At 47.9% G+C, this 21,572-nt stretch overlaps 1 protein-coding gene across 1 annotated transcript in view; it reads left to right on the forward strand.

The window, feature by feature from the left end:
- Positions 1–21,572, forward strand: part of LOC134928695 (acid-sensing ion channel 1C-like) — a 650,441-nt gene that overhangs the window by 366,336 nt on the left and 262,533 nt on the right. Inside the window, exon 5 of the mRNA XM_063924712.1 lies at positions 20,139–20,204. Within this exon, the coding sequence (XP_063780782.1) occupies positions 20,139–20,204 (66 nt within the window). The remainder of the gene's footprint in view (positions 1–20,138; positions 20,205–21,572) is intronic.

Raw genomic sequence — 21,572 nt, forward strand, 5'->3', positions numbered from 1 at the left:
CATGGCGGGCGGCCCCCAGCGTTAAATCGTCAGCAGTAGCAGAATCCGCCACTGAAGCTGAATAGGATCTAATGGGTTGTTTTTCTGAGGGGATTTTTTTTCTTTTTCTGTAGGGGGTAATGTGGGGAGGTGAGATAAATGTCTGAGGAGGCTCCGGCTAGTACCAGAGCCAGATTTACACACAATATATGAGCCTGAGGGTACATGAGGGCATTATACACAGGTGCAGCAGTATATACATGTGGGCATTATACAAAGGTGCAGCAGTATATACATGTGGGCATTATACACAGGGGCAGCGGTATATACATGTGGGCATTATACACAGGTACAGCAGTATATACATGAGGGCATTATACAAAGGTGCAGCAGTATATACATGTGGGTATTATACACAGGGGCAGCGGTATATACATGTGAGCATTATACACAGTGCAGCAGTATATACATGTGGGCATTATACACAGTGCAGCAGTATATACATGTGGGCATTAGACACAGGTGCAGCGGTATATACATGTGGGCATTATACACAGGTGCAGCAGTATATACATGTGGGCATTATACACAGGGGCAGCGGTATACACATGTGGGCATTATACACAGGTACAGCAGTATATACATGAGGGCATTATACAAAGGTGCAGCAGTATATACATGTGGGTATTATACACAGGGGCAGCGGTATATACATGTGAGCATTATACACAGTGCAGCAGTATATACATGTGGGCATTATACACAGTGCAGCAGTATATACATGTGGGCATTATACACAGTGCAGCAGTATATACATGTGGGCATTATACACAGTGCAGCAGTATATACATGTGGGCATTATACACAGTGCAGCAGTATATACATGTGGGCATTATACACAGTGCAGCAGTATATACATGTGGGCATTATACACAGTGCAGCAGTATATACATGTGGGCATTATACACAGTGCAGCAGTATATACATGTGGCCATTATACACAGGTGCAGCAGTATATACATGTGGGCATTAGACACAGGTGCAGCAGTATATACATGTGGGCATTAGACACAGGTGCAGCAGTATATACATGTGGGCATTAGACACAGGTGCAGCAGTATATACATGTGGGCATTATACACAGGTGCAGCAGTATATACATGTGGGCATTATACACAGGTGCAGCAGTATATACATGTGGGCATTAGACACAGGTGCAGCGGTATTTAAATGTGGGCATTATACACAGGTGCAGCGGTATACACATGTGGGCATTATACACAGGTGCAGCAGTATATACATGTGGGCATTATACAAAGGTGCAGCAGTATATACATGTGGGCATTATACACAGGTGCAGCGGTATATACATGTGGGCATTATACACAGGTGCAGCGGTATATACATGTGGGCATTACACACAGGTGCAGCATTCTATACATGTGGGCATTATACACAGGTGCAGCAATATATACATGTGGACATTATACACAGGTGCAGCGGTATATACATGTGGGCATTATACACAGGAGCAGCGGTATATACATGTGGACATTATACACAGGTGCAGCGGTATATACATGTGGACATTATACACAGGTGCAGCAGTATATACATGTGGGAATTACACACAGGTGCAGCGGTATAAACATGTGGGCATTATACACAGGTGCAGCAGTATATACATGTGGGCATTATACAAAGGTGCAGCAGCATATTATACATGTGGGCATTATACACAGGTGCAGCAGTATATACATGTGGACATTATACACAGGTGCAGCAGTATAAACATGTGGGCGTTATATACAGGTGCAGCAGTATATACATGTGGGCATTATACACAGGTGCAGCAGTATATACATGTGGGCATTATACACAGGTGCAGCAGTATATACATGTGGGCATTATACACAGGTGCAGCAGTATATACATGAGGGCATTCTACACAGGTGCACAGTGTATAGCTCCTAGGCCCTGGTTCTTCTTAAAAGCCTGCAGTGTTTCCCCTGGGAGCCTCCCAGGGGAGGATGGATCCTCCTGGGGAGGAGAATGACTGAGAGTCCCAGGCTGCAAGGCCTGAGGGAGGCCCTGGGAATTCAGACCTACCGATTGCAGTGGAAGCCTCAGTGCTGGAGGATTTGGACAGTACAGCGTTTCCAGTGATTGTGGGTCCGGTGATGAAACAGGATCCCCAACTGGAGACCCCCAAACCGCAGGATGCCGGCTCTCTGGGTGAGGTAACCCAGGGAGGTGATAAGGTGATTGAACTTGCCTGTGGTGGGGCGGGGGTTAGTGCTGCAGGTGGAGATGCTGAGGTTTCTGATTGCAGCCTGGAGGATTCATCATCCTCTGGTGATAAATACATGAATATGAGTCTAGAGGAATTAAGAATGGAGCAGAACCGTATATACTCCCGTATTACTTATAAAAAAAGAAGGCGTAACTGTAGCAGCAGATGGGAGAGAGTTGCCCTGAAAGATGAACTTTGGGAGCTGAATGACACTTTGGCTGCAGTTAAAAAGAGGATTAAAATGTTGCAGGATCAGGCTCTATTGCAAAAGGAAAAAGCACTGCTAGAGTCCATACCAGGACAAGATGGCGGATGTGATGGCGGCCTGGTCCCGGCGGGTTCTGTGGCGGCATCTGGGCTCATAGTACCAGTGGAAGACATGGAAGTGGGCAGCCAGACTGCGGAAGAAGTGGTGGATATCGTGGGCCATGATGGAGGTGAAACCTCTGGGATTGCGTCTGGTGCCGTGGATACCGAGGGGAACCCTGCGATGACGTCATCCTGTGCTTTCCATGAGGGGGAGGTGTCTCTCCCAGAAAGAGTGCTGGGTGGTGGCAGTGCAGGGGGCATGGTGGCTGCCGGGGTGACGGCGGGTGCCGGAGCACTGGTGGCTGCTACTGCTTCCTGTGGACTTGCTCCCGATGCACTTGTCTCTGAAGCTGCGGATATGGGGACGGCGCGGGCCGTGTGTAGATGCTGAGGCTGGCTCTCCCTGTAAGCCAGCAGCGACTGGCTCTGGCTTAGTCGCTGTGGTGGCTGAGGGGGGCGGGGCCAAAGACGCATCATGTGTGACATCACGAGTGACATCATTAACTGCATCAATGGGAATTCCAGAGTATGAAGCCATATTAAAAACTGGGCAAAGATTGGCCCAAGGACTGCCGGCAGTTGATAAAAGCAGCTTAACCCCTGAGGAGACTACACTAGTAGAAACAGTTTACGGAGATATGGATATGCCTGTGAGGGCTTTAGCGGCCGTAGGCTTGATCCAGGCAAACCAAACTAGGATGGCTGGTGGGGCTGGTAGTGCGGGTATAGAGGTCAGTAAGAAGGTAAATGTTCAAGCACCCAAGGGTCTCCCTGTAATCTCTCCTGTGGTTAGACCAGGATCTGATTCATATGCCAAAACTTTGGAGGGTTCTGGTTGGGCTAGTACTGGTCCTCAGCTTGGGGTAAGTGGGGGTCAGCCTATAAAAAGGCGTAATGTGGTTCAGTTTAGATGGGTAGGGGAAGGAGAGGCTCCTTCAAAGTCGGAGTTCTTGGATATAGTATTCTCGCTGGGTTTTAGGGCCGCAGACCTTTTTGCGTGCATCCATCCGGTGAGAACTCCTGACTTTGATCTGAGCTTCCTCTCCCTGAATGGCTTGCAAGCTTTTGGCTCCCAATGGGAGAAGAACAAGACCAAGGAGCCGTACTGCCATTTTAAAACCAACACCATCACCAGGCAGGATAGGGTAAAGATTACTGTTCTGGTGCGCAATGAGTCACTACCGTCTGCGGATATCGTATTTTGGTTGTCCAGGTCCTGCACAGTGTTGTCCCCACTTGAGAAATTTGATTACACTAAGGGGGTCTGGGGAGGTGCCTATTCGACCTTTGTGAGGTTGCACCAGGTAGGGGCTGAGACTAAGCACATACCATCTGCTGCTTATATTGGCCGTGACCGGCTTCAGTGTTTCTATCCTGGGCAGCCCAGAACTTGTCACAAGTGTGGTGACTTTCGCCACCTTAGTAATGATTGTACGGTTGTTAAATGTGCTTTGTGTGGCCAGATGGGGCACGGGTCCCGTGAGTGTAATAAGGTGAGGTGCAATCTCTGCGGAGCGGATGGCCATCCCTATAGTCGGTGCCTGAAAGCATTGCATAATCATGATGCAGGGGTGGTTGAGGAGGCACTAGAAATCAGGCCCAGTCATGAGGATAACATGGTGGTTGCTTTACAGCATCAGGATATGTTGAGGAAACTAGAAGCTGGCGGGGTAGGGAAAGTCCAGCTCGAAAGGGGGGAAGCATCTTTTCAGGCAGTGAGTAAAGGCAGATGGAAGAAGCTGAAAAAGAAGGGGGTGGACGTTGTATGCTCTAATAGGTTTGACGTTTTGTCCTCTGCTGATGATGAGGATGAGGGGGGTCATGGTTGGGGGAAAGAGCTGGTGTTTGTTCCGAATACTTCTAAAAGTAAAAAAGCCAAAACAGGCCTCTAATCTGTCTGTTGATGGGGTGGCAGTTACGGTCAAAGCTAAACAGGAAAAGGGGGGATGTGGTAAAGTTCAGAGCAAAACCAAGCACTTAGATAGTTCTCAGGGGGATCTAGAGTGGGATCCTATAGTGACAGAGTTAAGCCAGGCCTTGGTACCGTTATTAAATAAGGTTGAGGTAGTGCAGAGTTCAGAGGGGAAGGCCCCTCAATCTCCGGGAGAGGTGATGGTGGTGGAGGAGACTCCTAGCCTTGAGGCGGGGAGCCTTACCTATTCTCCTTTGGCGTCCCCTGGTGGGGATGATCCTGGGGGCGGTTCTTGTGTTATTGCCTCAAAAGTCCCTTATCCGGATCCTCCCCCAGACAGGGTTGCAAATGGGGAGAGGTGTTATATTAGGGAGGGTGTTGTTGTAGAGGGATCTAAGGGTCTGTTCTGTGAGACTGCGGTCTCAGTTGTTGGTGGGGTGGAGGAGGGGGAGGTGGAAGAAATCTCTTTGTCCGATGAGGATGTTCTTCCCTTCGGGGTTACGTGTAAAAGAGTAGGATCCTCGGATGAGGATTCTAAAAGACAAGCAAAGAAAAAGTGAATGGGGTCCTACCTCTATAATCCAAGAAACATGGATCCCCAACCTATACGATGTGCCACCATTAATGTGGCTTCCGTGTTTTCTGAACGTGCTCGTTTCTTGGCCTTCGATTTTTTCAACACGGTTGATGTTGACTTTTTATTTTTGCAGGAGACCAGGGTAGGTGACTTGGCCACACTCCATCGGGCCAAGTGTCAGTGGAGGCGGGGGCCTTCCTTCTGGTCTCTTGCGGCCGAGGCGTCCAGTGGGTTGGCAGTGCTTTTTACTGATATGGTAAACGTGCACAGGATTATAGATTTACAGGTAGGTAGGTGCATGGTTTTAGATGTCAACCTGAGAGGACATGACCTGAGGCTAATAAACATCTATGGGCCCCATTCAAAGTGGGACAGGAAATGTCTTTTCAGGGAGATAAAACCGTTTCTTTTTACGGCCCGGCAGATTGTCTTTGGAGGTGATTTTAACACCGTCATTAGGCCAAAAGACAGAGGGGACACAAAGGCGACCCTGGGCTATGATTCCAATTTTCTAGTTAGCATGGTTAGAGAGGCTGGTCTGGTGGATGTGCACGTTCGCCATTTCCCAGACCTCACAGGTTTCACCTATCATTGTGGTAGTCGTAGGTCTAGGATAGATAGGTTTTTTGTTAAGGAGTCCTCGAAAACTTTGCCTCCTGAGACAAAGCCAGTAGAGTTCTCCGATCACGTTTTTCTGTGTGTTGCTTTGAACGTCTCAGAAACCCCTCAGAAAGGGCGGGGCCTTTGGCGTTTGAATTCCGAGCTCCTAAAGGAGGAGGGAGTTAGACAGTCCTTTAGAGACTTTCTTCAACTACAGGAAACACTTCTGGAGGCTGGTTGGAGTAGGTCTGAGTGGTAGGAGGAGTGTAAAAAGAGGACTCGAAGGCTTTTTCAAAGGCTGGTAGCCAGGAAAAACTTGACAAAAAGATGTATCTACCAGAGCCTGAGAAAGAAACTGGATTTCTTGATCTCTGAGTGGGGAGATAGTGGGGAAATCTCCCGGTTGAAGGCTCAGATGAAGGAATATCAGTACGATTGCCTGGCTTCTTTGATTCTGGAGAGGGATTATGGAAAGTACCACTCGCCTGATCCCTACCAGAGTTGCAGAAAATCAGTTGATTTGAGGGAGGTCCGGGGCCTGTTTGATGACCAGGGCACTCTTCATGAAGACAGGGAGGGTATTTTGGGAGTCATCAGGTCCTATTACTCCAGCCTTTTGTCTGAGCAGCCACTCATCAGAGAGAGAATAGATCAGTTTCTGAGGGAGACACCTGGACTTGAGCAACTTGATCCTTCTTTTGACTCTTTGGGCAGTGATGTGACAGAGGAGGTCAAGAGAGCCATAGACGGTTTGTCTATAAAAAAATCTCCGGGCCCAGATGGGTTAACATCTGAATTTTTTTAAAGCTTTTTCAGACATCTTGGCTCCTCATCTCATGGAGGTATTTAATGAAAGCCTGGGTAAGGGATCACTCCCTCCCTCTATGAGATCCTCTGCTCTCATATTATTGTCTAAAGGTAGGGACCCGGTGCGTGTTGAGAACTGGCGCCCCATCGCTCTTCTCAATACGGCCAGAAAGATTCTGGCAAAGGTACTTTTTAATCGGCTGATGGAAGTTTCCGGGCTGTTACTTTCTCCGTCTCAGCATTGCACTGTAAAAGGCCGAAGCACCTTTAGTGCTGTCCTTGGCATCCGGGAGGCTGTGGAGCAATGTCGTGCTGAAAAATGGGGTAAGTATTTGCTGGCATTGGATCAGTCCAAGGCTTTTGACCGAGTTAATCATCAGTACCTGTGGGCTGTGCTGGAGAGGTATGGTCTTCCAGCGAGGGTGGTAGATTGGCTACGTGTCATTTACAATCAGGCTGAGAGCTTCCCACTTGTCAATGGCTGGGTAGGCCCTGCTTTTGCGGTCGACACGGGTGTCCGTCAGGGGTGTCCCCTGAGCCCCCTTCTATATGTATTTGCAATTGATCCTTTTGTGCGGAGGATTGAGAGCGGTGCTGTGGCAGGGGTTCAGCTGGGCCCTGGGTTGCCGCTGAGGGTGGTGGCCTACGCAGACGATGTTACTGTGGTCCTGTCGTCTGTGGCAGAGGCACGTGGCATGGAACATCTTATCTGTGAGTACTCTGAGGCTTCGTGCTCCAGAATCAATCAGGATAAGTGTGAAGCTTTCTGGATGGGGGAGGAAGGTGATGAATTTACCCTTCCGGATAGCCTCCCCCGCGCCAGTCCAGAGATAAAATTCTAGGTATCAAATTTGGCCGTGGTGATTATGCCACTCAGAATTGGGAGAAGAGGCTGGAAGATGCTACCAGGAAGGTGCAGTCCTGGAGAAGGTGGCAACTTTCTCTCAGGGAGAGGGTTGACTTATGCAAAACCTATCTGATTCCGCTTTTTCTGTATGTCAGTTATGTGTGCTTCTTGCCACAGTCTTTGTGGACCAAGATGAATTCTTTATTCTTCCTGATGTTATGGGGGAATAGAATGAATCTGGTCAAGAGATGGATCACCTACAGATCGAGGGAACAGGGGGGGCTGAGTATGGTCAACCCTGTGGTGTTTTTTGCTACAACGTTTTTAAAACTGAATCTAGGGAGTTTGTTTCTAAGAACTCCCCCTCGATCGGTAGAGAGTTTTAGGGCCTGGGTGTTTCCCTTCCTCAGGTTATGGATGGATGGTGGCCAAGTAAAAACCTTTCGAGTCCGGCATGGCTACCTCCCGATCTACGTTATACTGTGCTTGACGAGGCTTTGGGGGCTGGAGGTGGGTGAAGTCAAAAACTTCTCTAGAAGGGAGATGGAGAGAAGAATTTTGCGGACTCACTTTTATGCTCCGCTGTCGTTAAGGGACTGCCCAGGCAGTGTCTGCTCAGATGGGTTGTCTTTGATTAATTCTCAAAGAATCCCACTGAAGTTCAGAGATATTGCCTGGCTTTCTTTCCAAGGGAGGCTTTATGTTCGGGGTAACCTCAAGTGTCGAAGTGCCAATGATCGTGGCTGCCCACGTGAGGAATGTCTAGGGGAGGTGGAGACAATGGACCATTTCCTCCTTGAGTGTCCCTTCAATATAAAGGTTTACAGAGCGGTATCAAGGGCCTTATGCATCCCGTGCCTTTCGGGGCTTAGTTACCCTGAGTGGGTTTATGGGGCATTCAAAGGGTATAGAAGGTTTGATTTAACCACAATTTTTATAGTTAGTTTAGCAGTTAGGTTTCACACATGGGGTGCACGGTGTCAGGTTTCCCTCAGAGCAAAGGTCCTCCCCTGTGAGGAGGTGGTGGGAAATATTCTGCACGAGGTTAAGAGGATGATGGATATGGATAGGAAGAGGTTGGATGCTGTTGGGTGGTCCAGGCTCTGGCGCCACCTGAAATCCCCTTGAGTGGGTAGCAGAAGTCCTTTTCTTGTTCATCTTATGGCTTCCTATCCTTCACCTTCCCGTACATTTTCTTTTTTCTGGTTTTTTAATTAAAGCGGTTTGCATGTGACTAAAAGACTTCATTCATCTTTTCATTGCTTATGGTTATGATATGTATTGTTCGAATACAGTAGGTTGTTTTATGCTTAGATGTTAAGCAATTTTGACATTGCGTATAGTTATACAAGCTTTGTTGCTTTTTGGTTTGGATTATTGGGCAACAATTCAATGTATATTGTATGTCCTATTTTTATGAGTTTTACCATATTTATGTAATGTATGTTGCAATTTTTCTTAATAAAAGATAGCAGTATATACATGTGGACATTATACACAGGTGAAGCGGTGTATATACATGTGGGTATTATATACAGGTGCAGCGGTATATACATGTCGGCATTATACACAGGTGCAGCAGTATATACATGTGGGCATTATACACAGGTGCAGCAGTATATACATGTGGGCATTATACACAGGTGCAGCAGTATATACATGTGGGCATTATATACAGGTGCAGCGGTATATACTCCTGGGAATTATACACAGGTGCAGCAGTATATACTGCTGGAAACTTGATGAGTGTTGACCAGAGATGTGTGGAAAAGATAGGTAGGGGGGGCACTGCATCACCTTCCATAGACGTTTTACTCGATAGTTTTAACTATAAAAATGATGTAAATAATAGAAAGATGATATAATTGTGACTGGACGGTCCCGTACGAAAGCCCTCACCGCTTTCGCGTCCCATCCCCAGTACACAGAATGGATGTTTAGGTCACACGGGACCTGGCCAGATAAGGGATTCCCGCTTACCGTCAGTAACCGCCTGTTACTGACACCACCCATTGCGCAGTGGGCGGGTTTACGCTGCTACCACCAAACTCTTAACCTGCTGTGGCGTTTAGAAACCACGGTTCTGTTTTGCATGTGTCGATGCGCCGCCTTACCACACATGTGTGGTGTTGACGAATCCCCCACTAGTCACTTGACTAGCCCTCTACCCGGTAGCTGGCTGGAGGCGGAGCTTGGAGACACTGGTTACACCCTGGACAGCTGAGAATGGAGCTAGGTTTTGCCTAGCCCTGCAGGTCACAAGATGTAGCGGTCGTCTTGAGGCGTATGATGTTTATTTGCCAACAAATAGTTCTGAAAAGAACTCAGCAATACAGCAGAATGTAGTTGGTATAATACACCCTAGAGGCTCACAGGCCTCCTCTTTTTATCTCAGTTCTACACACAGTACCACAGGGGGGTAAGCCCTCCCTGTCTTCTCCAACCAATCAGGTTATCGCACAATATATAAATAAATACAAGTTTCATTTTAAAAGATAAGAATTAGATAAAGCAATGTTCTGCTCCTTTTCATATACAGGTTGAGTATCCCATATCCAAATATTCCGAAATACAGACTTTTTTGAGTGAGACAGATAGTGAAACCTTTGTTTTTTGATGGCTCAATGTACACAAACTTTGTTTAATACACAAAGTTATTAAAAATATTGTATTAAATGACCTTCAGGCTGTGTGTATAAGGTGTATATGAAACAAATTAATTGTGTGAATGTAGACACACTTTGTTTAATGTACAAAGTTAGAAAAAAATATTGGCTAAAATGACCATCAGGCTGTGTGTATAAGGTGTATATGTAACAAATGTATTCTGTGCTTAGATTTAGGTCCCATCTCCATGATATCTCATTATGGTATGCAATTATTCCAAAATACGGAAAAATCCCATATCTAAAATACCTCTGGCCCCAAGCATTTTGGATAAGGGATACTCAACTTGTATAACCAAACCAGTGGCTTTCCCAAACACAATCTGATTATCATCTTCCTGTCTCTTTCACAAATGTAAATATAACTTGAATTTCAATTGCATTCACCCTCTCACACATAGACAACGTTCTTATACTGTAAATTAAACATAATCTGCATCACACATAATGCAGCCTAGGAAATCTTACATTGTTGTTACACGAAACCCACTAGTTTGCATTCATAAAACACAATCTGATTTAGCAGCCCCTTGTGTCTCCATGTAAAACCAGTTCTGAGTTATCACACCACAGGAGATGCTGAAGGCACAGTCTTCTTTCCAAACCTTCATTTGTACCTGAAAGAAAATGTTTGCCCACCAGAAGGCCTGCTAATCGACACCCTGCTTTGCTAGGACAATATGACTGTCTATGTACAAGTTGCTGAAGAACAATTGTCAAACCCTTTTAGAAACAAAATAACTTACACATTCCTTCTAAGTGCTGACATTTGCATGCATTGTAAATGTGCAATCCTAACATTGTGCCTAGAGCGTGACATATGACAAGTTATAACACGTCATAAAACATATTTGAAAGCATTTTACATATTTAAATACCCGACACCTAGAGCCTACAATACATTTAAAGATGGCGCCTAGCACCAGTGCACAGTTTAAAAGTGGCACTAAGCGCCCATTGTCCTAATGGCACCGAACACTAGAGGTTAACCCGTTCAGTGCCACGGCCGCCATTGTCCATGTGGCCACCAGGGGCTGTCCGGCCACACTCCCCCCCCCCCCCCCCCAATTCAAGCGGGAGAACCAGGGAGCCATGTCCCAATGATTTGGCTCCTGGTCCCGCAGTCTCTTGGGGTGCAGTGGACGCTACCAGGTGGGGACAGTCCATCCATATTATGGTGGGCCGATCCTCGTGGGGACACAATGTTCAAATAGTCCACATGAAGTCCGAGTCCAAGTCTCCACCACAACAGTCTGTCAATTTTCCCAATGAAGGTTGCAGCCACCTAACAGGTGAGTGGTAAGTCACCACTGTGGGGGGCCAGTTACACAAGCAGAGGAAAAACTGGTCCAATGTACACACAAGTGCCACCCAAGGTATCCCAATTGTGGCATACCCCACCTCCCACCATAGCAGTATTCTGCTCAAACAGGCCGCAGGGTGCTCCTGCCCATATGGTTCCTCCTGGCTCAGTACTACTCCCAGTCCGTGCTGTGGTGCAGTAGTTCGTACCACAACATCCTCATCAAGAATGTGCACCATCAGCACTGGAGCAGGTACAGAAGCCTTCTTCAATGACAGGAATACCAACTCACAAGCGGGTGCAAAGTCCACTGACTTAGGAATGCCCTTCCTAGCTATCTCTGTAAAGGGCTTCACTATGAGACTAAAGTCGGTGACAATGGGTCCGTAGGGCCTTTTAGGTTCTAAGGTCAATACTGGTCTAGAGGATGTGGGTAGGGAACAGGCTCTGGTCACCTCCACTCCCCCTGGTTTGGGCCTACCCCTGTCTTCTCCCACATGGTGTCCCAGGCACTGCACCTCTGTCATTTCTATCTGGCAACTGTCTGTCCTGTCAGACCTGCCCTCCAATCCTCCTCTGTCAACCTATGACTCGGGAAATCTACCCTATCACCTAGGTCTGCTCTTTCCTCTTGGTCCGTTACCTGTACCAAAGTGATGGCGGCCAGACCACCAGCCTCGGGATCCCGTGTGGATTCCACTACAGGTAGGCTGTGTGACTTCCACGATCTGCTACGCACAGGCAGGGGACCTGCTAAGTCCACAGCAACTTGCTGTAAGGGTTCTCCTATGGGCAGAGGCCCAGAGACAACACGTACGCTGGAGTGCATCAGCAGCCAATGCATGGCCCCAGCCTTACAGTTGGTCTGGGCATCATCCGACATTCCAGACCAGGGTAAGCTCTCTGTCAGGCATTTATGGTATGGTCTATCTCAGAGCTGCTGTCCAAAGGGGTTTCGCTGGCAACCAACACCGGTTGCGCATGAAAGTTCCCTGGGGGGACCAGTTGGACACGTTCCCTATCTGGTCTATCCCCTCCCACTTTCCTGGCTACCCTGTACCTTAACCCTTCCCGCCAGGTCACACTTCCTGCCCCAACCCTGTCAAGGCCGCTGCCAGAGTGACACCTCATGCCTTTCAGGGATGGGTCAGAGAGTTGAGCCTCCCTAATCTCCTACCTGTGGCCCTCAATCTCTCCTAAATTGGGACACTCTACAGAGGGATGTAGGTGGGGAGTACTAGGGTCAGTATGATAGGGGTCAGTCACGGAAAAGTCAGTGTGATTTCTCATACTCACCGCCGGAGTTGGCAAACCACTTGGGTCAAGAGCATCATTGGGCACCCCCACAGGATCAAACGAGCTGGACCCAACATCCTCTGCGTTGCTAGTGGACGTAGGCATACCAGAGGCAAAAGGCATGCGGGGTCGATGTGCCGATCTAGCCGCTGTAATCTTTTCCTCTGGGCTGGTTGAGACTGTGGTTGGCTGTGCTGGTAGTTGTCTAGCAGCTGTAGTCTTTTCCTCTGGCTGTGCTGTGCTGGAGTAGCTGATGTCAACGGTGGTTGTAGAACTTGACTCAGCAAAACTGGTGATGATCCCACCACCCAGATCATTTCCTAGGACCACATCAGTTGGGTGACCATCCATACGGCAACTTCTCACAACTCTGGTCCAGCTCCCCAGTCTAGGTAGACTCTTGCCATGAGAACCGCTTTCTCCGTTCCATCTGCCAGGGTGACCTTGGCAGTGCGACCCTGCAATACTGCAGCAGGATCGATAAGGTGGGGATAACCACAGTGATTGAGGCCCCAGAGTCTCTTAGGCCTTCCCTCTGCAAGGGTCCCACGTGGACCGGCTGCAGGTGCCTCTACATATTGTGTAGGGGCTGTTTGGCCATGCAGGTGACTCTCTCCGCAGCGTGCACCTGTCTCTCACCACACTCCATCGGACTGACTGTCTCTGTAGGCTCATCTCCACTCGTCAAACAAGCGAGCCGGGCTCCAGCACTCGGATTTGGGGCACAAGTCTTGGGTGCTTGGGATGCAGGACAGTTCATCCTCAGATGTCCGATTTTACCACAGCCGTAGCATTTCTTCTCCAGTCGTGGCACCGATGATCTCTGATCACTTGCAGGGACACTGTGGTGCTGTTGCTGGCCAAGAGCACCCGGGTTGTAGGACGCTTGTTTTTGGGGGTGATGAGCTGAAGAGAGGTGTCCCCCTGGTGGCACAGTCTTTTGGAGCTGGCTGCTGGCTGGGTGCTTCTGCCCTTGTGGCTGAATTGCCACATACTTGTGGGCAGCCATCTTTAAGCTGGGTGGCTCCCGGTCTAGCACCCACTCCTTCACTTCTGGGGTGCACCTATGATAGAACTGCTCCATGCAGACAATGTCGATCAGTGCGTCCCATGTAGTGGCTTCAGAATTCTTCACCCACTTCACCACATACTGCCGCAGCTGGGTTGCGAACTGCTCATGGGTGCTGTTAGGGTTCTTGGGCAAGTCTCTGAACTTTTTCCTGTACGACTATGGAGTGATGAAGAATCGCTGGAGGAGGGCCTTCGCGACTTCGTCATAATCCCCACAGTCCTCCGTGGCCACTCCTCTATAGGCCTCCAAATCCTCTACATGCAGAGTGGGCACAAGGTGTCTCATCCACTCCGACTTGGGTAAATCATGTAGTTTACAAGTCCTTTCAAAAACTTGTAAATGTCCATCAATATCCCCATTACTATCTGCAAACTTGGCAAACTGAATATGTCCCAATCTGTGTGCATCAGCGGGCAATGGCTCTTGGCGCACCATGGCTTGTGATGGCCACTCCTCATGCCACATCTGAATGACAAGCATGCGTTCTTGCTCCGTTGCCCTTTTCCCCAATTCCGCTAGCTGATCTGCTAGGGTATCCGTGCCGACCCCCCTGGGACATTGGGATCCTGGCCCTGCTAGGGATTGCTGGGAAACATGGCTGTTGCTAGAGGGGGCGGAGCTTGTGGGTCTCACCGGTTCCATAAGATGGTCCACTGGTGATCGTCCTCTCCGATGCGGATGCCCTCAGTGCTCTCTACCTCCGCCCGACTTGACTCCTCCAAGCTCATGAGTGCCACCTTCATGACGCTTCTGGACGCATTGAAAGGGATATCCACACCCTTCTCCTGGCACACGATCTCCAGATCTCCCTTAGACTTTCCACTGAAGTCCGCCATCTTGCATGTTCTCTCGCACTGCAGTTACTCCTCTCCTGAGTAACTCGGCTTCTCCGATCGGGTGGCCAAAAAGCCGCCTGGGATTTTCCCACCACTATGCCACCAATTTCTGTGACCGGATGGTCCCGTACAAAAGCCCTCATCGCTTTTGCGTCTCGTCCCCAGTACACAGAATGGATGTTTAGGTTCCACGAGACCTGGCCACATAGAGGATTCCCGCTTACTGTCAGTAACCGCCTGTTACTGACTCCACCCACAGCACAGTGGGCGGGTTTACGCTGCCACCAAACTCCTAACCTGCTGTGGCATTTGGGACCACAGTCCTGCTCTGCATGTGTTGACTCGCCGCCTTACCACACCTGTGTGGTGTTGACGAAATCCCCACTAGTCGCTTGACTAGGCCTCTACCCGGTAGCTGGCTGGAGGCAGAGCTTGGAGACACTGGTTACACCCTGGACAGCCGGAGAACGGAGCTAGGTTTCGCATAGCCCTGCAGGTCAAAAGATGAAGCGGTCTTCTTGAGGCAGATGATGTTTATTTGGCAACAAATAGTTCTGAAAAGAACTCAGCAATACAGCAGATGTTACAGCAGAATGAAACTGGTAGAATACACCCTGGAGATCACAGGCCTCCTCTTTTTATCTCAATCCTACACACAGTACCACAGGGGGGTAAGCCCTCCCTGTCTTCTCCAATCAATCAGGTTATCGCACAAAATATAAATAAATACAAGTTACATCTCAAAAGTTAAGAATTAGATAAAGCACATTCCTGCTCCTCTTCATATATAACCAAACCAGTGGCTTTCCCAAACACAATCTGTTAAAACACGTCATAAAACATATTTAAAAGCATTTTACATATTTAAATACCCGGCGCCTAGCACTCCCAATACATGTAAAGATGGCGCCTAGCACCAGTGCACAGCTTAAAAGTGGCGCCAAGCGCCCATTGTCCTCCTAATGGCGCCTGGCACTATGGGTTAACCCCTTCAGTGCCGTGACCGCCATTGTCCATGTGGCCACCAGGGGCTGTCTGGCCAGAATAATAGACTCTTTGTATTTTTCATATACTTCATGTAGTCAAAACTCTGGTCAGGAGCATTTTAAGAGAGGAAGGGCCCTGTGTGCAAACTACAGATGGGCCCCCTCCTCTCCATGGCACAGTAGGCTCCTGCATTGTGCCAGAATCTACTGTTCATGTGCAGGTCTCCAAAAACATGGCACCGCCATTGTCCGGAGACAAATTTCATACTGCGCATGTGCGGCGGCCATTTTGGGTGTAATTTTTGCCGTGGCTGCGGCACCCGTTGCGGGACTCCAGAGAGGTAAGTATTGAAACAACATGGGCAGCTGTGTACAGTGTGGGCCTCCCTGGACCTAGGGGCCCGTGTGCATCGCACACATTGTACCCATTATAGAAACGCCACTGACTCGTGTATGCTGCAGTATGACAGGAAAGGCTCTGCCTCCCCTGCCTCACCAGACTCTCCTGCCTCACCAGACTCCCCAGCCTCCCCTGCCTCACCAGACTCCCCAGCCTCCCCTGCCTCACCAGACTCCCCAGCCTCCCCTGCCTCACCAGACTCCCCTGCCTCACCAGACTCCCCAGCCTCCCCTGCCTCACCAGACTCCCCAGCCTCCCCTGCCTCACCAGCATCCCCTGCCTCACCAGCCTCTCCTGCCTCACCAGATTCCCCTGCCTCACCAGACTCCACAGCCTTCCCTGCCTCACCAGCCTCCCCAAGGCCGTCTTAACAGCAGTGTGGGCCCCTGGGCACAGTAATGCACTTGGGGCACTTACCCATCCTCTAGCGGTAGGGGTGGTGGGTGCTATCAGCGGCAGCTTTGATGTTCTGCGCGCCGTAGGGTGTGTTCTATCTTCCACTCTGCATGTAGGACCTGGAGCAGTAATTTCTACTAATTACTCCTTTACTGCACAGATGGTGGGAAATGGGGCGGGAGGGAGAACACTAAACTGTAGAAGGGGGCATTGGGCTGAATGAAGGGGCCTTGGTACATGACTTCCAGGGTGGTATGGGGTGTTTAATATAGGTAGGGGAGGGGTCTTTAGTGGAGTGGGCTTAATGTTCTTCATTTTCTGGTGAGAGGGCTGGTTGTTTGACTGCAGATACAGTATCTCAAGTTCCTGGAAAAAGGTTTCTTAGCTTTGAATGGGATAAAAAAACTTAGAGAGTCTCACCTTTCAGGAGATACTGGGGACTTGGGGATCAGAGTTCAGGAGCCAGAGCAATCTACCAATTAATATATAAAACTGCATATTAGGCGTGTGGAGCTGGAGCAGGGACTGGCTGCTGGAAGGCTGATATCTCTGGTTCTGGGCATAGTAGAGACAAGCTGCCAATGTCCACCGAAAGTGGAGGCTCCCACCTTTTGGCGTATACCCTCAGAAAAACTGTAAGTCAGACAGAGCCAGAGAGATCTGGCTGGGAAGAGCAATTAATAGGCTCGGATGGGGACCACTGCTTTGAAGTCAGATATCTCCGGTTCCCTAGGGCCGATTTTCAGAAATCTGGTACCCCTGGAAAGAGGGGACCCTCAGCTATCAGCCTAGGGCCCGTATACTCCTGGGGCCCTAGGGCAAGTGCCCATTGAGCCCATACGAAAAGACGGCCCTGAGCCTCACCTGCCTCACCAGACTCACCAGCCTCCCCTGCCTCACCTGCCTCCCCTGCCTCACCAGCCTCCCCAGCCTCCCCAGCCTCCCCCTGCCTCACCAGCCTCCCCTGCCTCACCAGCCTCCCATGTGTTTTGTATTTCTGAGGGTGATATAATGTGTTGTTTCTTTCAGAGGAGGATTGTGTGGATTTTTTCTGTAGGGCATAATGTGTTGTTTTTCTTTCTCTGTGTAAATAATGTGTTTTTTTCTGTGTGCACTAATTGTTAATATAAAACTTTTAGGGCTTTTTATCATTTGTTGCTAGACCCCCAAAATAAAGTTTCCTGTACCATTGTGGAGTCAGCGGCACATGCTCCAATAGGAGCTTTCCTGGCGATCACATTACTACCTTTTTTGCCCCCTCAGCCATGCTACTGTGTATGCTCAGATGGATGCTATGGTGGGAGGGGGAAGTGAAAGGCAGCACTGTATCTTTTGCCTCCGCCCACCTGGCATGAACATCTCACATCTCCCGGATTCTTCAGATTCTGCCAGGGGTGACACTAAGTAGTTTCCTTACAAGAAAAGTGATTTTCTGTAACTACCAAGGAGTCATTGCTGGCAACTCTCATTATCCCCCCTTGTGGGAAACCTGACAGGAGAAAGACAGCAGCACATGATCATACACAGGGTCTTCTTATCTGAGCTGGTGTGCACTCATTTATAGTGTGCTGCTGCTGCTGGTTAGTTGTTAGGGTAAGAATTGTTGTTAGAAATCTTTCTTTACTATCAGACATTTGTTTAATTAGATTATCTGGTGTCTGTAATGATTTGGCTAATGCTGTAATGGTATGGTAAACAGCACATCCAATAAATATAGGTAGTGCCTACAAGAAGCAGACAGTCCAGTGTTCACAATAAAATAACATTTAATACACCAAAATCATAACTTACTTATACAGTTGTGCTCATAAGTTTACATACCCTAGCAGAATTTGTGATTTTCTGGCCATTTGTCAGAGAATATGAATGATAACTCACAAACTTTTCTTTCACTCATGGTTAGTGGTTGGGTGAAGCCATTTATTGTCAAACAACTGTGTTTACTCTTTTGAAATCATAATGACAACAGAAACTACCCAAATGACCCTGATCAAAAGTTTACATACCCCGGAGATTTTGGCCTGATAACATGCACACAAGTTGACACAAATGGGTTTGAATGGCTACTAAAGGTAACCATCCTCACCTGTGATCTGTTTGCTTGTAATCAGTGTGTGTGTATAAAAGGTCAGTAAGTTTCTGGACTCCTGAAAGACCCTTGCATCTTTCATCCAGTGCTGCACTGACGTGTCTGGATTCTGAGTCATGGGGAAAGCAAAAGAATTGTCAAAGGATCTGCGGGAAAAGGTAATTGAACTGTATAAAACAGGAAAGGGATATAAAAAGATATCCAAGCAATTGAGAATGCCAATCAGCAGTGTTCAAACTCTAATTAAGAAGTGGAAAATGAGGGATTCTGTGGAAACCAAATCACGGTCAGGTAGACCAACAAAAATTTCAGCCACAACTGCTAGGAAAATTGTTCGGGATGCAAAGAAAAATCCACAAATAACTTCAGCTGAAATACAGGACTCTCTGAAAAAAAGTGGTGTAGTTGTTTCAAGATGCACAATAAGGAGACATTTGAAGAAAAATGGGCTGCATGGTCGAGTCGCCAGAAGAAAGCCATTACTACGCAAATGCCACAAAGCATCCCGCTCACAATACTCCAAACAGCACAGAGACAAGCCTCAAAACTTCTGGAACAAAGTCATTTGGAGTGATGAGACCAAAATTGAACTTTTTGGCCACAACCATAGACGTTACATTTGGAGAGGAGTTAACAAGGCCTATGATGAATGGTACACCATTCCTACTGTGAAACACGGAGGTGGATCACTGATGTTTTGGGGATGTGTAAGCTACAAAGGCACTGGAAACTTAGTCAAAATTGATGGCAAGATGAATGCAGCATCTTATCAAAAAATACTGGAGGAAAATTTGCACTCATCAGCCCGGAAGCTGCGCATGAGACGTACTTGGACGTACCAACATGACAATGATCCAAAACACAAGGCCAAGTCGACCTGTCATTGGCTACAGCAGAATAAAGTGAAGGTTCTGGAGTGGCCATCTCAGTCTCCTGACCTCAATATCCTTGAGCCACTCTGTGGAGATCTCAAACGTGCAGTTCATGCAAGACAGCCCAAGAATTTACAGGAACTGGAGGCTTTTTGCCAAGAAGAATGGACAGCTTTACCATCTGAGAAAATAAAGAGCCTCATCCACAACTTCCACAAAAGACTTCAAGCTGTCATTGATGGTAAAGGGGGCAATACACGGTATTAAGAACTGGGGTATGTAAACTTTTGATCAGGGTCATTTGGGTAGTTTCTGTTGTCATTATGATTTAAAAAGAGTAAACACAGTTGTTTGACAATAAATGGCTTCACCCAACCACTAACCATGAGTGACAGAAAAGTTTGTGAGTTATCATTCATATTCTCTGACAAATGGCCAGAAAATCACAAATTCTGCTAGGGTATGTAAACTTATGAGCACAACTGTAGGTTTGGGAATGAATTGCATTTGGAATTTATTGCATAGGCATCACATTCATCATGTATATTGTGCTGAGTAAGAAGAATAGAAATATCACAGTACATATATACTGCAAACAAGAAACCCTGTGTTGCAGACAGCAATGTTAGTATCAAAACTTCCCAGAATATATTGTTACTAATGTTATATAGAAATATCTTGTGACAGACAGCAAGCATTTTAGCATAGACACGCCCATTTGTGGAACTAGACAGGCCCTTTGGGCAGAGTATGACACGCCCCCTTAGCAGCGCACCGCACTTTGCGCACACATCCTACTGTAATCTCCCTGATTATAGTTTTCATAAGTAGGCAGGTCTGCTCCCCAGTCACCTCAGACAACTGCATGTGAGATACTAACAGAACCTTCTCTTCCCAGGAAATGAGACCGTGTGTACGCCAACCCAGTACAGTGAGTGTGCAGAGAGTGCGCTGAAAGACATAGGTCTGTAATACTGATTTCACCATCTGTCATCATCTTTATTACTATGTAAAACATTCACGATGAACTTTAAAAAAAGTTTTTCTGCTTTTATAGACAATGCTAAGAAGATAATTTTACTTTCATTAAAAAATGGGCTGTAAAATAATTATTAACTGTTTATCTGACTTATGTTTCCTCCAACCTCTTATTACTTTCTAATATTCCCTGACACTGAGTGACGGATGGGGTTTTGCCCCAGTTGTTGCCACCTTAACTGTTCAGAACAGCTACTACCCCTGGAAGTCACGAGCTGAAATGAGTGTAAAGACCCAAACGGGTCTCTTCACAATCACGCCCATTTCTTTAGTCAGGTGTAGGCACTTGGCACACCTAAACTAGACTGTAATGAGTGTGGTCAGCGCGAAAACAGGGCACATTTGAATATCGCCCCACTATCTCCCGTCACTTTAGACAGGAAATAGTGGGTGTGATATGATTTAAATCCGGCCCTTTAAGTGGAAGTTAATGGGGGCCTGTAGTAGGTTACTATCAGCCCACTCTTCTCTATTAATAAGACATAGTAACATAGTAACCAAAGGTTGAAAAAAGACAATTGTCCATCGGGTTCAACATATTTGTGGTCTTCTATGCAGTATTATTATAGGACTAGTTATTTGTGACAGGACGATACCGTACGGAAGCACTCGCTGCTTGCCGCGTCCCGTGATCTGCGCACAGAATGGAAGGTCAAGCCGCACGAGGCCTGACCACATAGGGGATTCCCTGCTTACCGTCAGTAACCGCCTGTTACTGACTCCACCCACTGCGTTGTGGGCGGGTTCTTGCTGCCACCACCAAACTCCTAACCTGCCGTGGCGTTTGGAACCACGGTTCTGCTCTGTATGTGCCGATGCACTGCTTTACCACACCTGTGTGGTGTCGACGAATCCCCACTAGCCACTTGCTAGGCCTCTACCGGTAGCTGGCGGAAGGCGGAGCTTGGAGACGTCAGGTGCTTCCCTGGACAGCCGGAGAACGGGGCTAGGTTTGGCCTAACCCTGTTGGTCACAAGATGAAGCAGTCTTCTTGAGGCAAAGGTGTTTTATTGCTCAAAAACCTTTAAAAAGGCTCCTCCCTATTGCTAGGGGCAACAGCATACAATTAAGATGTTTCAGCAGAAGAAGATGTTACAATACACAATCCTATGGGCCAACTGCCCTCCTTTTATCCCTCTCCAAGACCCTCTACCACAGGGGGTAAGCCCGCCCTGTGGTGTACAACCAATCAATGTTTACCCATGAGCTGTGCATGCTCTGGACTCATGCACACCTAACATTGTCCCCAATGGACAGTGGGGAGTGGCCGGTCTCCTTTGTCTCTCCCATCTGG

The sequence above is a fragment of the Pseudophryne corroboree genome, chromosome 5 (assembly GCF_028390025.1).
Source record: "Pseudophryne corroboree isolate aPseCor3 chromosome 5, aPseCor3.hap2, whole genome shotgun sequence".
Taxonomy (NCBI): Eukaryota; Metazoa; Chordata; class Amphibia; order Anura; family Myobatrachidae; genus Pseudophryne; species Pseudophryne corroboree.